Source organism: Loxodonta africana, chromosome 11 (genome assembly GCF_030014295.1).
Source record: "Loxodonta africana isolate mLoxAfr1 chromosome 11, mLoxAfr1.hap2, whole genome shotgun sequence".
NCBI lineage: Eukaryota > Metazoa > Chordata > Mammalia > Proboscidea > Elephantidae > Loxodonta > Loxodonta africana.
The window spans coordinates 34066818-34088922 of NC_087352.1; the positions used below are offsets into that span (position 1 = coordinate 34066818).

The 22105-nt window shown below is 49.6% G+C and overlaps 1 protein-coding gene across 2 annotated transcripts; it reads right to left on the reverse strand.

Moving 5' to 3' along the window:
* Positions 1–1814: 1814 nt before the first annotated feature.
* On the reverse strand, positions 1815–20637 carry CNDP2 (carnosine dipeptidase 2). Of its 2 annotated transcripts, XM_003406244.3 has the most exons (13): positions 20561–20637; positions 19401–19531; positions 18138–18230; positions 17147–17290; positions 14946–15108; positions 13139–13227; positions 10933–11133; positions 9901–9985; positions 9441–9601; positions 8022–8186; positions 7605–7746; positions 7211–7358; positions 1815–2453 (listed from the first exon to the last, which is right to left on the reverse strand). In XM_003406244.3, the coding sequence occupies exons 3-13, from the start codon at positions 18195–18197 to the stop codon at positions 2384–2386; spliced, it is 1428 nt and encodes a 475-aa protein (XP_003406292.1). In that variant the 5' UTR covers positions 18198–18230; positions 19401–19531; positions 20561–20637; the 3' UTR covers positions 1815–2383. The 2 variants fall into 2 exon arrangements, with proteins under 2 accessions (XP_003406292.1, XP_023399494.1); XM_023543726.2 differs by lacking the exons at positions 17147–17290; positions 18138–18230; positions 19401–19531; positions 20561–20637 and adding an exon at positions 16527–17144.
* Positions 20638–22105: the final 1468 nt, after the last annotated feature.

Here is a 22105-nt window from a genome sequence, read left to right on the forward strand (position 1 = left end):
ATCACACCGGGCAAATCTGCTGCAAAAGACCTCTTTAAAGTGTTAAAAAGCAAAGATGTCAACTTAAGAACTAAGGTGAGCCTGACCCAAGCCATGGTGTTTTCGATTGCCTGGTATGCATGTGAAAGCTGGACAATGAATGAGGAAAACCCAAGAACTGATGCCTGTGATTTATGGTGTTGGTGAAGGGTACTGAATGGACTGCCAAAAGGAGGAACAAATTTGTCTTGGAAGAAGTACAGCCAGAATGCTCCTTGGAAGCAAGGATGGCATGTCCCTGAAGTGGGTCTGCCAGAGACTGCTGGTCCCAGCGACTGGCCACCTTGTCAGGGTCCAATCAGGAGAGAGGTCAAATGGTAACTTCAGGGAATTACTGTAGGACATGTGGTAACTGTGAGGCAACACTCCAAACCTGCGTGGTGTTCACCATCTGTACCCGATCTCTAGATAGCCAGGAGGCCATTAGCAGGAGGGACCAGTCCCTGCAGATGGACATCATGCTTGGTAGAGGGTCTGGGAAAAAGAGGAAGACCCTTAATGAGACGGACTGACACAGTGGCTGCAACAATGGGCTCGAGCCTAATGATGGTGAGGATGGTGCAGGACCAGGAAGTGTTTCCTTCTGTTGTATACGGTCACTATGAGTCAAAACCGACTTGACGGCACAGGCACATAATCTGAGTTATATGAACATGCCAAGTGCAGATCCTTTTGGAAAAAACCTCTCCCCCAAAGACAGTGTCAATAATTTCTCAAAGAGAAATAATTCATAGAAATTGACAACTCCTTACTGGGGTGACCACGACTGGCTTCATCTTTTCAAAGCATTTCGTCTTTTGAGCAAACACAATAGCCTCACGATGTAATTTTTAAAGACCAGTTGACTATAGTTTTCTCCTAATTAGTAAGTATGTTCAGGAAATACTTTTCGACTATACAAACATCCTGTTCCTTCTCAGGCCTTTGCATCCGTGGGTGGGTCCCCCTGCAGTGGATGCCACTGTGGTGTTTAATGGTGGTTTCCTGCTGCCCTCATCCCTCTACATTTATAACTGGGCTGCTTCTCACCCATTTATTCAATCATTCATTCATATCGGTATAATACCCCATTGCCGTCAAGTCAGTTCTGACTCATAGCGACCCTACAGGACAGAGTAGAACTGCCCCATAGTTTCCAAAAAGCGCCTGATAGAGTCGAACTGCTGATCTTTTGATTAGCAGCTGTACCTCTTAATCACTACACATCAGGGTTTCCCATGTGGTATGGACTCATGGATATCTGTTTTATTCTGTGGCTCAGAATTCAATACCACACTCTGTTGTTTTAAGTACCCCCAGCACTGGCTGAGCGCTCCTACCATTTGCTGTGTCCTTGGACTGCCCACCCTTCTGAGCCCGTCCTGACTTTCTGTACCCAGAGGTTCTCCAGGTTCTGTTGTATTTCTGCTCCCCTGGAATCAACCAGTTCTCCGAAGAGCCTGATACCTCTTCTTGGAGCATGTACTCTGGTCTCTTGAATTCACTGGGCCAGCGGTCCGTTTTGTTTAACCAGTCTTACTTTGCCTTTCTGTGACTTAGCAGCATGAGCGGGGGGGGGGGGACGACAGGGTGCTTTTCTGACTGCAGGAAGTGGGTCTCCACTTACTCAGGGCTGGGGGTGGCAGAGGGCTCACTGGAGGAAGACCCAGGTCTTAACTCCCGACCCCCTACCACTCCCACATGAGTGAACACAATGAACCACGGCAGACATGGGCCAGGGACCACCTGAACTCCCACAGCACGTGCCCCAATATGAGTTTCAGGCCTGCCGGTCCTTCAGAGGCTTCGTTTTTACTCTTTATTTAGCAGCAAAGACTAAGGCAAAATCATCCCATTCAGTTTTGGTTTTGAGGGGAAGGAGGATGGGCAACATTGGTAATGGTAAGTTCTGGAGGAAAGGACAGAACCCGCCCAGGTCCAAGGGTCAGATCTCCACTGCAGCCAAGGGCAGCCCCTCGAGGCCCAAGGTGCTCGCTTTGCAGCCCGTCTCCTTTATAAACACCTCAAGTGCAAGTTATCCTGAAACAAAAGCATGGAAGGAGAGAAGGAAATAACCCAGGCAGGAACATCACGTGCTGTATTCATCTCAACTCAAAGACAACCAGAATTTTCAACAAAAGGACTTGTGCTTTTGGACCTTGCCACGTCACACCAAGCACCTCTGAGAACCTGACCAAGTTGACTCCCCAGGGTCCTCACATGCCCCAGGGACTGAGCACTTGTGAGTCCACACTGGGGCCAGTGCCGGATGCTGGGGCGCATTCAACAAGACAACGCACGCAGGACATTGGTGAGGACAGGGACAGAGTGCTGTCAGTTAGACACGGTGCCCGGACGCTGGCTGTCAGTCCTTCAGCTGGGACACTTCGTACAGGTAGGCACCCAGCATCTTGGTTCCTTCTATGTAGTTGTGCCTGGTGAAGGAAAGAGGCAACCGTGTTGGCCGGGATACAGGTGACATCCCTGAAGCCCAGCTCCTGTGGGTGGCTTTTCCGTTGTCCCGGCTGGTGGTTGGACCTGCCTGCCTGCCTGCCTGCCTGATTAGGGCGATGATTTTCAGTGGAGGTTCAGCCCCACTGTCCACCTGGGAACAATCCCTGACCCCATCCCTTGTCTGCTAGAATACAAGGTGTCTGACCACTGCATCTTAACGCTAAACGCCGTGCCTTGGTCCAGAGCTGCTCCCTTGGCCTGTGTGCTTGGTTCTGAAGCCTCCATCTCGTACCTCAGTAAGCTAGGTCCATCTAAGCCCCACCACCCCCACACCACCAGTGAACTGAAGGCACAGCTGTGTGTCCATGGCACAACAGAACCATGCCAGGCTGGTCCACACCCCAAACACGCATCCCCACCTGCCCTCCCTTTGTCTGCGCGCTTCTTTCTGAAGCTCAGGCCTCTACCTTGTACCCTAGTAACTAGACCCGTCTCATCCCCACGCTCCCCCCCTGCAGGCTCTCTACCCGTCACCCAAAACTGGATCCTGATTCTCCTCCATTCGTCCTGGCTGGTCCCCCCGTCCTGAAAGGCCTGTGCGTGTTCCCGCCTGCTGGCGTCCCTGGCTGCTCCTCACTCAAAGCCCACACCCTGTCTGAGTCCAGACCAACCCCCTCATGTCTATGGAGGTCCGGACTTGTGGTGCAATTAACTGCTTTTGTGTGTGGCCTTTCTAGCCATGGGTTTTTAACTCTCACCGAGGTGACTGTGTGATAGGGTAATTGTGGCCTATCAAGGGGACTGGTCAGTTTTGCCTTAAAAAAGAGCCAATTCCAGAGCAGGGAGGAGAGAAGTCCATCACCAAGGAAGAAGAGACCCAGCAGCAGAGACCCTGCAGCAGCAGCAGGAGACGGCGTGGTGGAATTCCCGGCCCATGGAGAGAAAGCTGAGTGCCTTTGGGCAGAGACTGAGGGCCAGAGAGGCGTGCCTGTGACCACAGCTAGGGAAAGGCTACCCTGATGGAAGAGCCGTATCCTGAGTATTCCTGAACATAAATTTTAACTGTTACTTCCCTAATAAACCCCATAATTTTGAGTATGGTCTGGGAGTTCTGTGTGGCCATTACAATGAATTATCAAACCCAGTAGTGCTGTGTGATGGACAGCTGGTGTCAAGAGTTGGTAAAGACGGTGGAAAGAAGAGGAAAGAATCAGCGTCGGGTGTTGATCTCAATTCTCCTTTCCCCTTGTGAAGTTAGAGGTGGTCAGACACTACCCATCCCCCCTGCCCCAAACTGTTCTTTCAGTTGGCGCCAGAAGCAGGGTTCTCTGCAATGGCTCCAGACTCACAGAAGCATGGGACTTTGTAAGATAAAGAAGGAAGGGACTTAGGAAGTGAAACTTTCAATTCTTGGATAGTTACTTTGGTTGGCTGAAAAGCTGCAGCTAAAGTGGCCTGGGGCCAAGGCCAGGCCAGATAAGCAGGATGATTGGTAGGGGCCTGGCCCAAGGCCATATGCACATGAATGGGAAGAAAGGCCAGCAGGGTTTCTGGTTCAGGTGTAGAGAATACTAGAAAGGAATATTTTAAAAGGGTCATGTGCGACCCCGATACCCCCCAGCATGTTTTCTTTTTCCAAACGGGCGACTGAAAGCTTGACATAACTGAGAGCTTGACATAACTAACGCCATGATGAACCTGTAAATTCTTGTCCATCCTCTGCCTGCTTCCTCCTTCCCATACCTGTTTAATGACTTTGTTTTGACCTTAGTGTTAATGACTTTGTTCTTTGTTTTAATCTGATGCAAATAACATTTGTCTACGCACCTGTGACTTACAACCCCCCCACAGGAAAATCAGAGCCCAGGTGTCTGATATGTATGTCTTTAGCCTGATAAAAAGATGTCTGGCCATGTATTTCCTTAGCCTAAGTCTTCTGTCCCTGTCTTGAAATGAGTAACTCCTCTGGCCAGGCAATCTGCGGAGTACAAAGACACTTCTAAGATTCTATATAAGCTCTAATGTAAAACTGCTCTTTGGGACTCCACAGAGGGAGCCTATGCTGCTGCTGGGTCCCAGGGATGTATACATTTCCTTAATAAACTTCCTCTCTTTTCTAACTTGGAGTACGTTGCATTGGCTTGACTGCTCCGGGGCACGGACCCCAATCCGGTAACATTACGTGTTTAGGATTACGCGTTTATCTGAACGGGTTACGGGTACTGAGCGTTTCTCCCACCTAATGTTGCAAAGCAATCCTAAATGTACGCTAGAAATGCATACTGAGTATTACAGATCACAGAGGGCATGTAACTCTGCCTGCAGCCAGTACCTGACTGGATGTGCCAACAGAGCAACAAGGATTTGCCCAGGAGAAACACAAGCTTTTTGTTTCAAGCCAGTACTCCTGTGGATAGAGTGGGGCTTAGATGGTAAACCCAGGCCCCACCCAGAGTTACATTTGAAAAGACATGCAGAAGCACCCAGAACTGCTGAGAGAACTGGAGATGTGCATTTGAAGGCAGGCCTGCAGAAGGAAAAAAAAGTGTTTTGCTTTTTGAATTCAAAGCAAATGGTTTGTTGCTAGATGCATCTAGGCAGGAAAAGTCAGTGTCCATCAGGAGCCCCTTTCCAGGACTGGAAGTTAAAGGGAGCCGGCAAGTAGACAGCTTGATTTGCTCACTTGTGGTGACCACCTGGGTCCACTCCTGAGTGGAAGTGGGGGAACTGCAGCAGGGAAGAGATGGGCTGACGTTTGGATGTGTTCCATTGGTACCCGTTGACACAGCCCATGGGGGCTAGGGATGAGAGTGTGCGAAGGGGCTGTGTGAGGTGCCAGGAGGCATGTGTGAACTCTCGAGCCTGAGGCTGTTACTCATTGAGACTTGGCTTGGATGTCTGGGGTTGAGCTGACCAGAATCCGACTGAATGGAGAGAAAGATGTTTGACACTGTGAGGTGGTGCAGATGTAATGCAATTTGAAGGCTTGCTCTGGACTGGACTTTGCTTGTGGATGCAGATGCTCAAAGTTCCAGTGGAACTGAAGATTCTTCAAGACCAAGGAATATGCTTGTCTCCTCAGCACTGGTATGATAGGGACAGGCAATTTAAACATTGGCTATCTGTAACAGGAAACCCTGGTGGCTTAGTGGTTAAGAGCTAAAGCTGCTAACCAAAAGGTCAGCAGTTCAAATCCACCAGGCACTCCTTGGAAACTCTATGTGGTAGTTTTACTCTGTCCTATAGGGTTTTTTTTATAGGGTTGCTATGAGGTCAGAATAGACTTGAGAGCAGTGGGTTTGGTATCCAAAACAGGGCAGATAAAAGCATGAAGTGGCTGGCTTACACGCTTTCACAGGTGTGCTTACACTCAACAAAGGGGCCAAGGGAGGATCCCCACTGAATAGATTCCTCTTTTCCTGATGGGTGTGAGGAAGAGAGGGTAGGGGAAGATGTTGATATAATTATATGATTCAGCTGTGAGTGTTAGTCGTGATTGTAAAAACTACAACTGTAAAAGCTGTAACTCTGAAAGAGCAGACTAAGGGGTAGGCACTGCTGGATTAGAGTACAGTGGCTGAACCGAAAGTCCCTTAAAGCTCTGAGCAAAGCAATATCTTAGTTGAATTTTGTCAGAGGTCAGAAAGGCTGAAGATGACTTCTGGAGAATGTGACCAGATCAGATGGAAACCCGCAGCAGACTGCAATGACTGGTACCTGAGTAGCCTCACCCTGTGGACTCTTTGCTCTACTGACAGACTAATTGTTAATGACTGTTCAGGACTGGTAAAATAATTGGGAGGGGGAACTTAACCATCACATATGAAAGAACCTGGCTAGAAAAGCCAGGGGGTGGCCTGTGGTGAGATTATTTTTGTGTGTGGCCTCTCTAGCTATGGGCTTCTAACTCCCACCCAGGTGATTGTGTGATAGGGTAACTGTGGTCTACCAAGGGGATTGGTCAGTTTTGCCTTAAAAGAGAGCCATTCTAGAGCAGGGAGAAGAGAAGCCCATCACCAAGGATAGAGAGACCCAGCAGCAGAGACCTGACAGCAGCAGGAGATGGCGCGGTGGGCTGCCCGGCCCATGGACAGAAAGCTGAGTGCCTTTGGGTAGAGACTGAGGGCCAGAGAGAGGCGTGCCTGTGAGCACAGCTAGGGAAAGGCTGTCCTGATGGAAGAACTGTATCCTAAGTATTCTTGAGCCTGAATTGTAACTGTCACTTCCCTAATCAACCCCATAATTTGTGAGTATGGTCTGTGAGTTCTGTGTGAGGGACAGCTGGTGTCAGAGTTGGTAAAGATGACAGAGAGAGGAGGTGTGTCTGCCCTCCACCTCATAGGAATCAGCCTTGGGCTGTTGATCTCCATTCTCCTTTCCCTTTGTGAGCTTAGAGGTCAGACACTGCCCCCCTCCCAGCTGTTCTTCCAGGACTGTTTTATAAAAGTGGCATATGCAGCCAGCAGTAACATTACGGTTTTCAAAAAATAATGTTACAGAAAGTTTTTACGAGCAATAGATGACAGGCAGAGATAAACACAGCACTGGCGGAACCTCCCGAAGGCCCCATCCCCACCTCCCATCAGAGTTGGGGACACAGTGGTAGAAGCCTTGAAGGTCTCTTGCCTGCTGGTGTGGAGGAGGGAGGGGCTGACGGAAGCCTGGCACTCTCCTGGGACATCCCCACTGCACACACAAGGGACAGGAGCCAGCCTCAGGACCGAGCCCCATGTCTCACCTGTTGAGCTTTTCATTCTGGGAGTGGGCCCCGTCATCGGCTGCACCCACAGGCAGAAGCATGACATTCTTGCCTGTGGCCTCCTGGAAAGTCAGAGTCACGGGGATGCTACCGCCCTCCCGGGTCAAGTCTGGCTCTACACCAAACACTGGGGAGACATGGAACAAAAGAAACAGCTGACTTTCAGGCCGCCGTGGGCCTGTCATGTGGCACACACTTTGAGCTCAGACTCTGTGCAGGGCCCTGGGTCAGAAACACCTGTGGTCAATGGCATTGGTGGTGGCATGCCCCCCTCCACTGCCAGACCCTTGTCAGGGGACTGATACCACAGTGTGGGTCCATGACACCCCAGAGCCATGCCAGGCCCAAGTCCACCCCAGAGCAATGTCCCCACCTGTCTTCAGAGCTCTCCTCCCGGCCAGATAGTGTGGATGGTTGAAGTCCGAGACCCACGGCTTCCCACCATGGCTCATGTACACCTTGAACTTGTTGGGGCTCTGCAGGTCAGCAAACTTCTTGGTCAGGTAGCTCGTCACCTGTGCCACAGACAGAAAAGACAAAAATCTGGTGTGAGCCCAGCACATGGTCCAGTCCCAGGATCCTGAACGGGCCAGCTAATAATGACCGAGCTGGCAGGGGCCAGGAGGTCAGGATAAGCAGGCTTGTTTTTGTGTAAGTTATTCAACATCCTAGCAGAAACCCTTTTGTTTCCAGACATCTCTGACAGTACACAAGGGACCCTTAACTGCCCCTTAGTCCCGACATGCCTGTTCCCTGTCCCCACCAGGCCCTCCCCCAGGCCCCAACATGCCTGCTCGCTGACGACCTCAGGGGTCATGTCTGGCACAAGTCTGATGGAGAACTTGCCCACCACTTTCCGAGGAATCACAGTTTTCGCTCCAGATCCGGAAAAGGCGCCTTCGATGCCGTGGAGGGACAGGGATGGGTACCTCCATCGGTGCATCAGGATATCTTTCTGCAGGAAACAACAGAGTGGCTGGATAACAGGCCAGACTCCTGGCACCATCATAACAGACCACCTGCAGACCCCAGCGAGGCAGGATGACATGCCTTCATCCCAGGGCATTCCTGTTCTGAACTTCTAATTGGAGCTGTGCCATCCAGCTGACTGCTTGGAAGAGCTTCCTCTTCCTCCCTGCGAGACCCACACGGGGTGGTGGACACTCAGTCTTATTCCAAGGTCAGGTACCTGGTCCTACCGATTCCTCTGCAGGCATGCGTCCAGGGTGCCTCCCCAGCCCCTGCATCCTCGACTCCACTTTCTCAGCTCTGGCCCACTCACCACCCCACCTGTCTGATGGGCTCATGCCTCTGCTCAAACCACCTGCAAAGATTCCTGCCTTCGACCGGGTCAAACATGAGCTCCCGACAAATCCCAAGGCCTTGGGCTCAGACCTTCCCAGCCCTGCTTCCAGGCCTCACCTGAGTGGCCTTGCCTTTACTTCCCCCAACTCAGCCACAACCTGGGTCCCTATCAGTTCCTCCTGACCATCCTCACCTCCACCCTGCTGTAGCCTGGCCGACAGATGATGTCAATGGCCGTCCTCTGTGATGAGGCGCTACCTACCCCAGATACATGGGAGTCCCCCTCACAATCCCCAGAGCCTCCTACACCACCCCATTACAGCCCACGGCTCTTCCTTTTGTTGTTCTTCGTCCGTCTGTCTCCTGAAAGAGAAAAATCAGGGCCAAGCCCGCCTATCCCGCACCACAGAGCAGAAGTTCAGGAAATGCTGGATGAATGAATGGCCTGAGCTCGTGTCCACTCCCTTGTAAACCAAGATCTAAACTAAAGAGAAAGTCACTACACAACTTCCCCCTAATGGTTAATAAGTAAACATTTTGTGCAAATAACCTAGCTCCCTGTCGGGTATAACTTAATCTCTGAGCCCACAGTGAGAACACTATCCTACAAACCCAACTAAGGCAGAAGGTCCACCGCTGCCCAAGACCCTGCTTCTCTGCACATATGCAGTCTCCAATAATTCTTATCCAAAGAAAATGTCTGACACTACGCACTCCTAGTACCCCATCTGTAACTTCCGCTGATCAGAGACCAGGCATCAGATATGACTTGGGTATGCGCCAGTGTCCAACACCTCCAGCTCCTCCCGTGAGGGTCACCTGAACCCGGCCATGTCATGAGGTGGACGGATGGACATGCCCCACCAGAGGCCAGACAGGGTGGGCAGCACGGACAAGCCAGCACCTTGCAGCCATGCAGGAGGGTCTCGGTGCCCACATCCTTGGCATACTCATCCGTGTCAAAGTCGATATCATTGTAGAGCGTCAGCTCCTCATCTGTCACAGGCGCCACAGCCTCATTAATGCCCGGGATAAGGATTTTCCCTTTCCGGTCGACCAGAGAGCCTGGAGGAGTAGGAACAAAGAATTCTCAAGATGGCAGCAACTGCTCCTGACGCTGCTCCAGACACACCTTACCTCCCAGAGCGTGGCGCCCCTCCCATCCCCATCACAGAACATGATGGTCCACCCACCCTCATCACAGAACTTGGCACCCCCTCCTGGCTCCCCAGCCCCCATCACAGAACATGGTGCACCTCCCACCCCCATCACAGGGCATGACGCCCCCTCCCACCCCCCATCATAGAACATGGTGCCCCTCCTACCCCCTATTACAAAGCATGATGCCCCACCCCCATGCTCACCCATCAGGGTAATGAGGTCAGTCATTGCCTCGTGCACTGAGCCCCCGTAGATGCCAGAATGGAGGTCCTTGTCACTGCACTCCACCTGAGAAAATAGAGACAGTCTACTTTTGGTGCTTGGTAGGGGCAAATTTTTATCACAGGACAGGGAACTAAACACAGAACATTAAAAGACCAGAGACAACTTTCAAGATTAAAATTTACTCCCTCAAGGAGCAACACAAGGTGTTTCCAAACTTAAAAAAACTTAAGGCAGTGACAAAAAGTACTCTTGGAAATGCTGGGCACGAGGAGAGTATGAGGCACGGGCTTCTCCAGCTCGGGACCTTCATAGCACTGGCTCACAAAGACCACAGGATGGTGTGTGGGGCAGGCTGCTGGGCTCCAAGCCCCACCACTTGACAGGTGTGTAACCAGGGCAGACACCTAGCCCCGGGCCTCAGTTTCCCCATCTGCGCAGCGAGAGGCCAAGAGCTACTGGCCTGCTGCACTGGACCACGATGTGCAGGACACACAACACAGGGCCTGCACATGGGGCGCTCAGGGCGGTACTTTTCTTCCACGCCCATCATCTGACGTAACCAGCACAGTCGCCCTGCCAGGTGGAACACCATCCTCACACAGTAGAAGGGAAAACCCAGGTTCAGATTAATAGGCTGGCAGGCACTGGGGTCCACCATGGCCCTGGACTCTTCCACCTCCCGTTCTGCTTCTGCTTCTCTTTAGTTAATGGGAGCCCCACCTCTGAGCCTCAAGATACCGCAATCATGGAGTCAGGGATTAAGTGCCAAGATACTGATATTTTCACTCTTAGAATATTTGACAATGCTTTGTGTCCAGTCTTCTTAAGTGGACTAGCATTTCATCCTTTCTCCATGACACTGAGGCCACATTAGGATAAAACTCTCCCAGCTCCAAGGGGTGGTGACATGGGCTACTGACCACTGATGTGGGGCTGTGCAGACCTCAGGGTACGGGGGAATGAGACGTGTGGGTCAGGGATGAAATGTAGCGTGGGGCTCAACGTGGTACCTCGATGAAAAAGTAGCAAATGCCCCGGAGGCCGTAGGTGACACAGGGCTTCTTCTTGCCCAGCCAGTAGTTGTCGGAGATGCAGACGTAGTCCACGTCCTTCAAGAATGCATCCTTCTGGGCGAAAATCAGCTCATCCAGGCCCTCTGAGCCCGACTCCTCCATGCCTTCCAGACAGAACAGCACATTGACGGGGATGTCCTTTGAAAGGCAAACGAGCATTAGGAGGCATCTGGCTTTCTCAGAAATAGCAGACAGGAATTTGAAACCATGAATTTCCAACACCAAGTTCCTCCAAACCAAAGCACTCACACTGCTGTAACCTGCCTGCTCCCCACCCTGGACTATGGGCAAAGACCTGGCCCAGCCCACTCTGGTTACCACCAGAAGGCAGGGCTGCTCCTGCTACCCCCAGGCCCCCAGCAGAGGGAACTTTCCAGGAACTGCATAATGGTAAGATGTTGCCCTCCTCGTGAGGAACCTGTGAAAACTACCCAGGGGACTAAACAGTTTCAGCAAAGCCAATGCCACCCCCTCTGAAACAAAGGCCACGTTGTTTACCTGCATCCCCCAAAAAACATTGCTGTTGAGTAAATTCCAAACCATAGTGACCCTATAGGACAGAGTACAACTGGTCCACGGGGTTTCCAAGGCTACAAATCTTTACGAAAGTAGACTGTCACATCTTTCTCCCATGGAGTGGCTGGCGGGTTTCAACCACCAACCTTTCAGTGAGCACCTGAGTAACCACTGTGCCATTAGGGATCCTTTTTACCTGCATAACCACGGCGAAAGCACAGGGCAACGAATGAGATGTCTTTTCTTATTTAAAAGGCTCTCCTGGCACCACTATCACCAGTCTCTATGTATGGAAGGAACAGGTTTTTCCTAAACATGTTTAGTTTTCCAAGTGCTTCTAGAACACTCAGAAGTGAGGCATGCTATCCCCATTTCAAAAATGAGGAAATGAATTTTGAGATAAGCTAAGTGACCCAGGAAGTCCCTGGATGGCGCAAACAGCACTAGCTGCTAACCAAAAAGCTGGAGGTTCGAGTCCACTCAGGTGCCTCAGAAGAAAGGCCTGGTGATCTACGTCCAAAAAATCAGCCACTGAAAACCCTGCGGAGCCCAGTTCTACACTGACACGCACGGGATCGCGGTGAATAGGAGCTGACTCAATGGCAACTGGTTAAGCGACCCGCCAAAGGTCACACTGGCGACCGAACGCAGAACCCAAGCTGGACGGTCTGTGGAATCCTGGTTCAGAACTGCCCGGCTGGCACCGTATCTGCGCTCTCCTCCTGTCCCACTTAGCAGCACAGTACTTTTGTTTCCCCGAGATGAGATCTCTCAGGGGCCTCACAGTGGGGACAGGCACGGGGAACTCCTCTGAGGGGCCTGCCCTGTGTAGGGCCCCCACTCCACCCTCAGTAACGATGCCACCGAGTTGTCACAAGCCCTGCAGGAGGGGTGGGACCTCAGACCCTGTTCCCGGCACACGGCAGTCACACTGGCCCCTGGGCATTGGTCTCCACCTATGGTAGGGACCCTGGACCAGAGGGCCCAAACCCCTTCTGGTTTTGACAAAAACGCTTCTCTGACTTTTCTTATCATCCTGATACAACAATGAAAGCAAAATGCAAAAACCATCCATACGGGATGACCACAATGATGTCAGAGACAAAAGATGGGAGATAATGAAATATTAACAGGCTCTATGAGTTTTTTTTTATGAGTAGGGATTGAGGCAATTTTATTTACTACCTTTCCGTATTTAACAAACTGTCCACAGAGATATGTCTCATAGTTAAAAAAATGTATTAAAAAAAAAAAAGATTATTTTTAGGAGACTACAAAGAGCACAAGGAAAGTAAAGTGCCTGCCCAAGGGTGGGGCTGGGGGACCTTCACTCACAAAGGCAGAGCCCATGGGGTCCTGGTGGGACCCACAAGCAGCTGGTGACTGAAAACCCACAGCTCACTTACTAGGTGGGCAACTGCTGAGTCCCCACTTAAGCTCCTAATGTTTTCTAAAAGGAACAATAAACCTATCACTCTATGCCCGAGTCACCTGTGCTGGCACCGGTTCTGGGAAAAGCAGTTGCCTCATTCCAGGCACCTTTGACCTTCACAAGCTGTTCTGTTAAAGAATTATCTTTGCCTGCTCAGGCAGGTGAAATGGGCAGGGTCCAGCACGGATGACACACCTGGTTTGTTTTTTGGAAAGCTTCCAGTGCATTCATCCAGCAGGCCACTGGCCCCTTGTCATCCGTAGAGCCTCTCCCGTACAATTTCCCTGGAACGACAGTCAGCAAAGCATAGTTACAATTAGGACAGAAAAGCGAATTGAGCGTATCTCAGTGGACCCAACAGCATCTTGCAAAACCACACATGGCAGTCCTGGCGATGGCATCTCTGAATTAGACCCCTGGTCTCCTCCACCCAGCCCCAGGGCCAGCACTGAGAGAGGATTCCTTGGATCTAGAAGTTCGCTGCCCCTTCCCTTTCTACAGGGGCACAGCACTGGGTTTGGGCTCTGGCTCTATTTCCTGCTGAATCAGGGCAGGGAATGAAACCAGGCTCCAGGAATTCCTTCTGGTGCTCAGTTTAGTGAAACCTATTTACCATAGGCGGCTTGGCAACTGAGTGGGTGGGAAACCTGGTCAGAAGCAGGAGCCCCAGGGGACCATGATCAAATTGAGAACAACCAGTTTCATCCCGACCCCAATTTGATGAAGACACAGGCTTGTTACTGATTTCTCAGACCATCACCCTGGAAGCTCAGGGACATGGTATTACTGCTAATCGGTGTCGGGAGTCAAGGCACATTCCCTTCATACTGCCTCTAGAACCGGTGACGAGGCAGTGCAGTGGAGAGCTGGCCTACGGGAACTCTGAAACAAGCCCAGGCCCTCCTCCTCCACCTCCCTTGTCAGATGACCCAAGTGCAGCCTAATGGAGCCAGGACAAAGCCAGGAAGCCTCAGCTCGAGATGGAGGGGAGCCATCACCAATCCTGAGAGCTGGCTTCCCGGGGCCCATCTGCCCTTCCCTGCAGTGCCCAGGGCTGGCAGGGCCAACTCTCATCTGTCCTGGCCGGGCTATGCCTTCCTCATTCTTTGTGGGCTTTAAACTTCTGGCCATTTCAACATGACCTACTTCAAAGTGGTGAGGCTTTAGGCCATCATGACCTCAGGAATTTCCTTTTACAAACTCTTCACAAATACTAAAATTAAAGCTCTTCTACAAAGTCTTTGTCCCTACACAAACACTATTAAATAACTACTTTGAACTAAATAAGGGATTTGCAAAGACAGACACAACCTGATCACTACCCTGGGCTGGGGGGCGGGGGGTGGCGTGTAGGAGACACCATTCAAAGGAATGTCTGCAAGGAAGAAAAGAAGTGGTGCCACAAGTTATTCTAGGCTCATCTGTGGGCAAGTCTACTGAGGAGTGGTATGTCTGTCTGTCGGTCACTGAGATTGACCCTATCCAAATCTCCCAAAGCTGAGTGCGTCAAACATACCCCAGCAGCAACTACACGGTGGGGCTACAGACTAGGAGACAGGTTTCTGAGGATTAGATATGTTTTCTGAGGAAAGGGGTGGTAGGAAAGGAAAGCCCAGAACCCCAGGCCAAGGATGGCATCGTCTGCACAAGAAAACAAAAGTTTTCTGAAGTATCAGTGAGTGACGCACAAATGTGAACTTCTGGAGCCCAATATAAGGATACTGTTAGAGACGATCTATACTGGAAAGATGAACACCAAGAGGCGCTCCGTGACCTTCCAGAATTAAAATTGTAGCAATGTTTCTCCAGACGTTAGAACAATTTTCGTCTCTGAAAGCAATCAAGCTTTCAGAAGAGCAGGGCTCCCTCTGGAATCGAAAGGGCGTTTCTCTCCCTATCGTCGTGCTCCTCCCGGGCGAAGGGCTCCCTGTCCCAGCCACCTCCCTACCGTCGCGCTCCTCCAGCGTGAAGGAAGGGCTCACTGGCCTAGCCATCTCCCTACCATCGCGCTCCTCCAGGGCGAAGGGCTCGCTGTCCCAGCCATCTTCCAGGGCTGCGGGCTGGACATCCAGGTGCCCATAAATGCACACCGTCTTCTTCTTGGGATCCGAGCCCAGCTTGCCCAGCAGAACAGGAGGAAGCGGTATCTCAGAGCCGTCAGGGAGCTAGGAGTCAGAAGGAAAATATCACGGATAGTCTATGCTTCAAATATTTTTATTTACAGTGAAATATTACCAAAATACCTGAGCTTTCTCATCTGTTCTCACCAACTGACCTCTACCATCCAGTCTAAGATCGTACTGTTCAACCGTGTCATTAATAAGCAAAAATTCAAAACCAAAAAAACCTGTTGCTATTGAGTTGATTCTGACTCATAGTGACCCTAGAGGACAGAGTAGAGCTGCCCCATAGTTTCCAAGGCTGTAATCTTCACAGAAGCAGATGGCCACATCTTTCTTCCACAGAGTGGTTGGTGGGTTCAAATCGCCAACCTTTCAGTTAGCAGCAGAGCGCTTAACCATTGTACCACCAGGGCTCCTTAGCAAAAGTTTATTTTCCTATAATCCAGCACACCCAAACTGAGTTATGTTTCCATAATGCATGAAGTTTCGTAAACTTCAGAAGGCTTTCTTTTTAAAAAACTTTTACGTGACAAAATATTATAAGGACTGAATTTGGGATGCAACTCTGAAACAATGATTAAATATTAGTTAAAATTAAAAATATGCATTTTTGAAATTCTGTATAGAGATTACAACTACGTACAAAAAAGAACATAAAAGAAAGCACAAAGAAATGTAATCACAGCAAGCCACACTACAATGAAAAATAGCTAGTACTCCTTTTGAGCTTTGTTCCAAAGGCCTTATCAATCTACCACATCCTTTAAGAACGGTGGACAGTTCAGCACCCACAGAATTCTATCTAGGATAGAAGTGTAGATACAGGAAGGTCCATTAATTTCAAACCTTCGTATAGAACTTAAGTTTTTTTCCCCAACTTTCACACCAGGCCAATGGTCTCCACTTTTTTTTTTTAAATCATGGCCTACCCAGGCTGTGCAAAAAGTCCCACAGCCCATGTCCCCACCTACCAGATCCTGTATTTTGTCAGAAAAAACTTGGAAGTGACAAAGTGCCACAAGTAAAGGACAGGTGAGGGTGTTCTCAACTTTGCTCACCTAGCTCTTAACACAAAAGAACGCAGATAACCCAAAACTTGTCAAACCCCATGACATACGAGAATACCTTGGAAACACACGGCGTAAAACATACAATTAATAAATCAATCGTAATTAACGTAAGACTGAAACCACCTGAAATAGTAAAATACTAAAATGGTAGACTAATATGCCAGGAAGGGAAACCCTGGTGGCATAGTGCTTAAGAGCTACAGCTGCTAAACAAAAAGGTCGGCAGTTCGAATCCACCAGCCGCTCCTTGGAAACCCAATGGTGCAGTTCTACTCTGTCCTAAAGGGTCGCTATGAGTCGGAATTGACTTGATGGCAACGGGTTTGGGTTTTTTTATACCATGAAGTGAAACTGTTTATTTAAATTAAGAAGAAAACAAACCAATCTCACCTGTCTGCATCCTTCATTAAAATGCAACTGACTCCCAACCGCAATATCTCTTTTTCAGGAACCAAGTTACAAAAAGTGCTGATCTACCAAATGAGATGTTAGGGAACACAGAGCTGTGTGAGTGGAAGGTATTCAGTACTTTTAAATCTACATGAGTAAAGTGTAACTTCCTGATTCGGGGGAGCGGGGAGGACCTCGGCTATTTTCTAAGAATGGACATTACATTAACTTATTCTTGAATAACCTCAGTCCTCCTTCCTGGAGAAAAACTCGGAGTATCACAACACCTTTTTTTTTTTTTGCTCCGTTCCAACTGAAGAAATCATGTAGAATTTAGTGTCCAGATCAGGCCTTTGTTTTCTTTAAAGACAAGCAGGTTATCTGAAGCAAAAAGCTCTTTAAGAACTTGCTGAGGGTAGAATCTGCTCATTTGTGGCTCTGCAATGCCAAGAATGCTGGAATGATGAAAAAATTTGGGAATGGATAAGGGTGACAGTTGAACAAGATGAACATAACAGATGTCATTGCGTGGTACATGCGAAGATTGCTGAAATGGCAAATGCTTTGTTACCTAAATATTTACCACCAAACAAAAAAATAAACAAATGACAGAATCATACCTTTTGCTTTCCAATATCTACCAATTCCACAGAGCCACCAAGCTTCGTGATGTCTGCAGCCGCAACTTCCATCATCCTTCTGATCTCACTCCTCTTCTCCGGCCAGGCAGAGACACTCTGGATGGCCACCCATTCCGCAAGTTTCTGGGTAAGGAGCAGAACCAGATTTGCAAAAGGCACTCCTTCATGCAAGACAGACATGCCCCTCCCTGCCATGTTTCAGGATGCAGAGCTGACACACTGCTGTGGTCGCTCCATTTTGAACACAGTAACCAAATGTGAAAGAATCAGCCCCATCACTTTTGCTTTCTGTTTCAAGATTTCAGAAAAAAGTCGTTTGTGTTAACCCTGTACCAAGAACGACAGCATAACAGAAAAATGTCAGAATGTGTATTTTTTACCATGAACATGAGGTAAAATTAAATTTTATAAACAAGCTTACACCTGACTTTAACAAAACTACAATTAGAAAGATAGTGAAAACAGCCAACACGTCCACAGTCCAAATTAGCTTATCAATCATTCTGACACGGACATGTTCGCTAAAGTGGTAACTTTTAGAATGAGAACTCTGTCTTTACCTAAAATTTGTCTACTAAGAGTAACGTTAAAACACGATCAAAACTTAACATCAAAAACACATTAACACACAAAAATACTACTGAGTCACCTGTAACACCTTAGAGCCGCTGAAAGGACACGCTGAAATGTAAAATAGCTCTTTAAGCTGTAACTACCTATCACAAGAAAGGGTCAGTGGAAATAAAACATAAATCTCAGCCTGGTTTTGCGATTCCTAGAAACATTTATTAGGCCCTTCTGTTAAAAGCCAATGGCGTAACTTCGACTGTAACGAGAAGGTGGAGGAACAAAGTACAGAGAACATTTTACTACTCAATTTAAACATAAACTGTATGACCCCCTTGAGTTTTTCTGAGACCCGTAAGATCAAACCCAATTTTAATGATGGCCAAAGTGCAATATCCCCTACCTCAACATAGCGATCCTGGTTCTCATCAATGTACTTGAACAGGTCCTTGAGGGCTGACATCTTCCAGGCAGACAATGGCAGGGGTCCAGGCTCCTAGAAGGAAGGACAGTAGGTTGTCCTGCCTCCAGATAGGGCTGACTAGCTATCAGGCCCGAGAGGCATATGCTGAGTATCTAAAAGTGTAACCCCACCCTCCGGATGGGGATTGCAACAAGGTCACAAGAATTCACCAGGAAGTGACCTCAGCTTCAGAAGACAAAAGCTGTGGGAATTAGGGGCTCAGGCTGATTTTCCATTCTTACAAAGAAAACGTAGCATTAACGTTCACGTGGCTATAAGCAAAACTTTCATCCATCTACCACCAAAAATGTTAATGGAAAGCTACCTGTTTACATCCAAGGAAGCCCTGCTTACACGACAACATGCTACACCCGATACTTTTTATCCAGGCTCCTGGTCTGTAAGTATCACAGATGCTGAGCGCACTGTGGCACAGTCTCATTAATATTGCATTCTTTGCAGCCAAGCTCACCAATGGCTTTCTAGCTAAGCACGCAAAGCCATGATTACCTAAAGTTGCACTTTTTTACGAAAGGAGAGTAAACAGAGACCAGGCTGTTCAGCCATCCATGCAGTCACCAGGCTGAGCTAAAATGCAGCTCATCCCATTAATCCAGTCAAAGCAGGTCCTGCCACGTGTGTTTTTTCTCCTTCCTCCCCCTACAGCTCTGGGTCACTCGGGGTTCTCCTCCCCCAGGGCCAAAGCCATTAAATGGGACCCTTTTTATGTGCCCCAGTGAACCTGAATTACCAAGATAAAAGCAGTATGTTGAACTGAACAAAAACATTGTTTTTTCAAAATAAATAGCAGCCTCACCCTGAGAGTCTAAAAGTCCCTGGAGAATGACATAAATTTGGAAGCTAGTGAGAAGGAAAGGACAAACAGTACCTGTAGTGCCAGGAGCTACCTGGCAATACACACAAATGCATGGTCCTTTTAGTCCTCGGTGTTCCAACCCTCACCTCTCCTTAATTAAAGGCATATAATAGGCTAAATCGATGCCCAAATAATAGCTTCAGATTTGTGTACAAACCACTCAAATAGGGGTAGAAAATTCCCATTTGCCCAGAAGAGAGCTTTATTCCAAACATACAGTTCTACAAAATTATATTTTGGCACCTGTTAAAATTATATTTTAACACTGGTGGCACAATGGTTAAAGTGCTTGGCTACTAACTGAAAGCTCAGTGACTTGAACCCACCAGCCGATCCTCGGGAGAAAGATGTGGCAGTCTGCTTCCGTAAAGATTACAGCCTTGAAAACCCTATGGCGTAGTTCTACTCTGTCCTATCGAATCGACTCAACAGCAGCGGGTTAATGGATCACGCCTCCCTGCAAACATTAGGAAAAACAAAAGTATGAATAAAATAAAGCCTCATATTAGGGGTATTCAGTGCAGCACTACAATGAGTCGGCACTAGACCGACCCTCCAGAATCTAGACATTGGCAATAAAGGTGACTGGTAGCCCTGTCTGCAGATCCAGCGGCTGCCAGGACATTGGCACTGGCAGAACAAGAGTCCCTTCCGTTTTACAGATGAAGAAACTGAGGCTGATGGAATAAGTGGCCTGCCCCAAACCAGTGAGCTGACCGGGGAATTTCACCTTGCCGCGGAAGGTCTTTCCTACAGGCAACCTCAGCCTAAACGCCATTCTGAAGAACCACAGACTCCCACCCCTGCGTTCCTTTAACCCAGGAGCTGTTTGCTGTCTAGTGACATCACCCTGAAGCCTTGGGTCAGGTGATCTGTCAGAGGAAGGCCTGTCTTCTCTGCAGGCCCATGGGGGTGGCAGGACGCTGTTCCCAAGGCTGTCTGGCCTGACCATTCCCACACCTGCAGTGTTCCCTAAAAACCAGGACACGACTCAGGACCCCACGAAGCCCCCCACACAGGCCAAATCCAAATATGCTGCCACTCTTCTCTCAATCGGAGACACTAATGGGGTGTAGCAGGCTGGACGCCCCCTGGGTACTAGTGGGACCACTTAGACCAGGAACTCCCTAGGGGCTGGGCCCGGTGTCGCGGGGAGGGGGGGAACCCCTCCCGGCGGAGGCTCCCTGAGGGCTGGGCCCAGGGTCTGGGGGAGACTCCTCCGGATGGGCCTCCCCGAGAGCTCCCGCGGACACGGCCGGCCAGAAAGGTGAACGCGGACCCTTGGGTTCTCATCCCGACCCACCTCCGCGCCTTTGGTAGCCCGCAGCCGGCCCCCGCTGGACCAGCTGCGGCCGCACAAAGTGCGATTCCCACCGCCCCACGGGCCCTCATTCTGGTTCGGCGCCGCAGCCGCACCTCCCTGCCCGCCCGGCTGCCTGGCCCCGGTCCCGAATCGACTCCCGACTCAACCAGGGAAAGTTCTTACCGCCTACTTGCGCTGCCGATCTTCCGCACCACGTTCCCGGCCACTGCCCGCCGTCACCACGCCCACCACCCCCGGTTACGGCCGCGGGACTGACGTCGCCCCGCCCCGCCCCGCCCCGCCCACCGTCTCTCTGCTCACCAATCCCCGACCTGATCCCCAGGTCGGCTTTCGACCAGCCCACCAATCCCAGGCTAATCCCCTGAGAGGACGTCGCCCCGCCCCACCGTCGCTGGCTCACCAATCCCTGGCCTCGTTCGCGGGGATGACGTTACCCTCGCCCGCCTTGAAGAGGCGGGGTCGTGGGAGGGGCTTGTAGGTCTCGGAGGAGGCAGGTGGGCGGGAAGGGAGGAGGGAGAAAAAGGAGGGGGAGGGGAGCTGAGGTGGGGAGGAGAGGAGGCGTGGGGAAGGGGAGAAGACGGGGGAGGGGAGGAGACGGAGGAAGGGGAGGCGACCGGGGGGAGGGGAGGAGACGAGGTAGGTGGGTTTCCGAGCCCTTTCTGGGGGAGGGGGTGACCTACTTCTTTGCCTCTGGCATTCGCCCCTGGTTAGGCCTGGGCCTGGGTGCTTCTGGAGTGGATGCCGTGAAGTCCGAAGTTGGGAATCCAGCAACACTACCCTCTGCAAACGGTGCTTGCGATGGAGCCCGTCGTCCCTCAAACCCCTGAATAACCAGCAAAACTGAACATTCTTCTGGTTATGAAAGTGCCAGTTTAACGCAGCCTCGCACTTCATTCACAAAGCATCCACCAGCACTGTTACCAACAGAATATCTTAGTATTTCACTTCCATGATCTTAGGAATTAGTGAAGTGTATCCACTATTTATTGAGCGTCCACTACTTACTTTCTTAATCTTAAGTACAATTTTTGTTTGGGAAGAACAATTTTAACTATTACCATCTTCAGTTTTACAAATGAAGACAATAAGGTGGAAAATTTTAAGTATGCATACCTCCGGACTTACATTTTACGTGGTTTTTTCTTTCAAAATTTCTATTTCCATCCTTCCTCTGTCACAGAATTTTATCAAATGTGACATTTTATGAGTAATAGTCTTGTTGACCAATCTATCATACTTCTCAACTCACAACTGGACCAATTAGCCACATCATAATAAACGGAGAAAATATTGAAGTTGTCAAGGGTTTCATTTTACTTGGATCTGCAATTAAAGCCTATGGAAGTGGCAGTCAAGAAATCAAATAACGTTTTACATTGTACAAATCTGCTGCAAAAGACCTCTTTAAGGTGTTAAAAAGCAAAGATGTCACATTGAAGACTAAGGTGTGCCTGTCCCACACCATGGTATTTTCAATCACTATGTATGCATGTGAAAGCTGGACAATGAATAAGGAAGACCAAAGAATTGATACCTTTGAATTATGGTCTTGGTGAAGAATATCAAATATACCATGGCCTGCCAGAAGAAGTTACAAATCTGTCTTGAAAGAAATACAGTCAGAATATTCCTTACAAGCAAGGGTGGCAAGACTTTGTCTCACGCACGTTGGACATGTTATCAGGAAGGACCAGTCCCTGAAGAAAG

What these genes read in the sequence shown, in the direction of transcription:
- CNDP2 (XM_003406244.3), bottom strand. Translation starts at nt 18,197, where the DNA reads ATGTCAGCCCTCAAGGACCTGTTCAAGTACATTGATGAGAACCAGGAT. An exon ending in CTTTCCAAAAAACAAACCAG is followed by an intron (nt 11,134 to 13,138) that starts GTGTGTCATCCG and finishes TGCCTTTCAAAG; the next exon opens with GACATCCCCGTCAATGTGCT. An exon ending in GAGGAGAGCTCTGAAGACAG is followed by an intron (nt 7,359 to 7,604) that starts GTGGGGACATTG and finishes ATGTCTCCCCAG; the next exon opens with TGTTTGGTGTAGAGCCAGAC.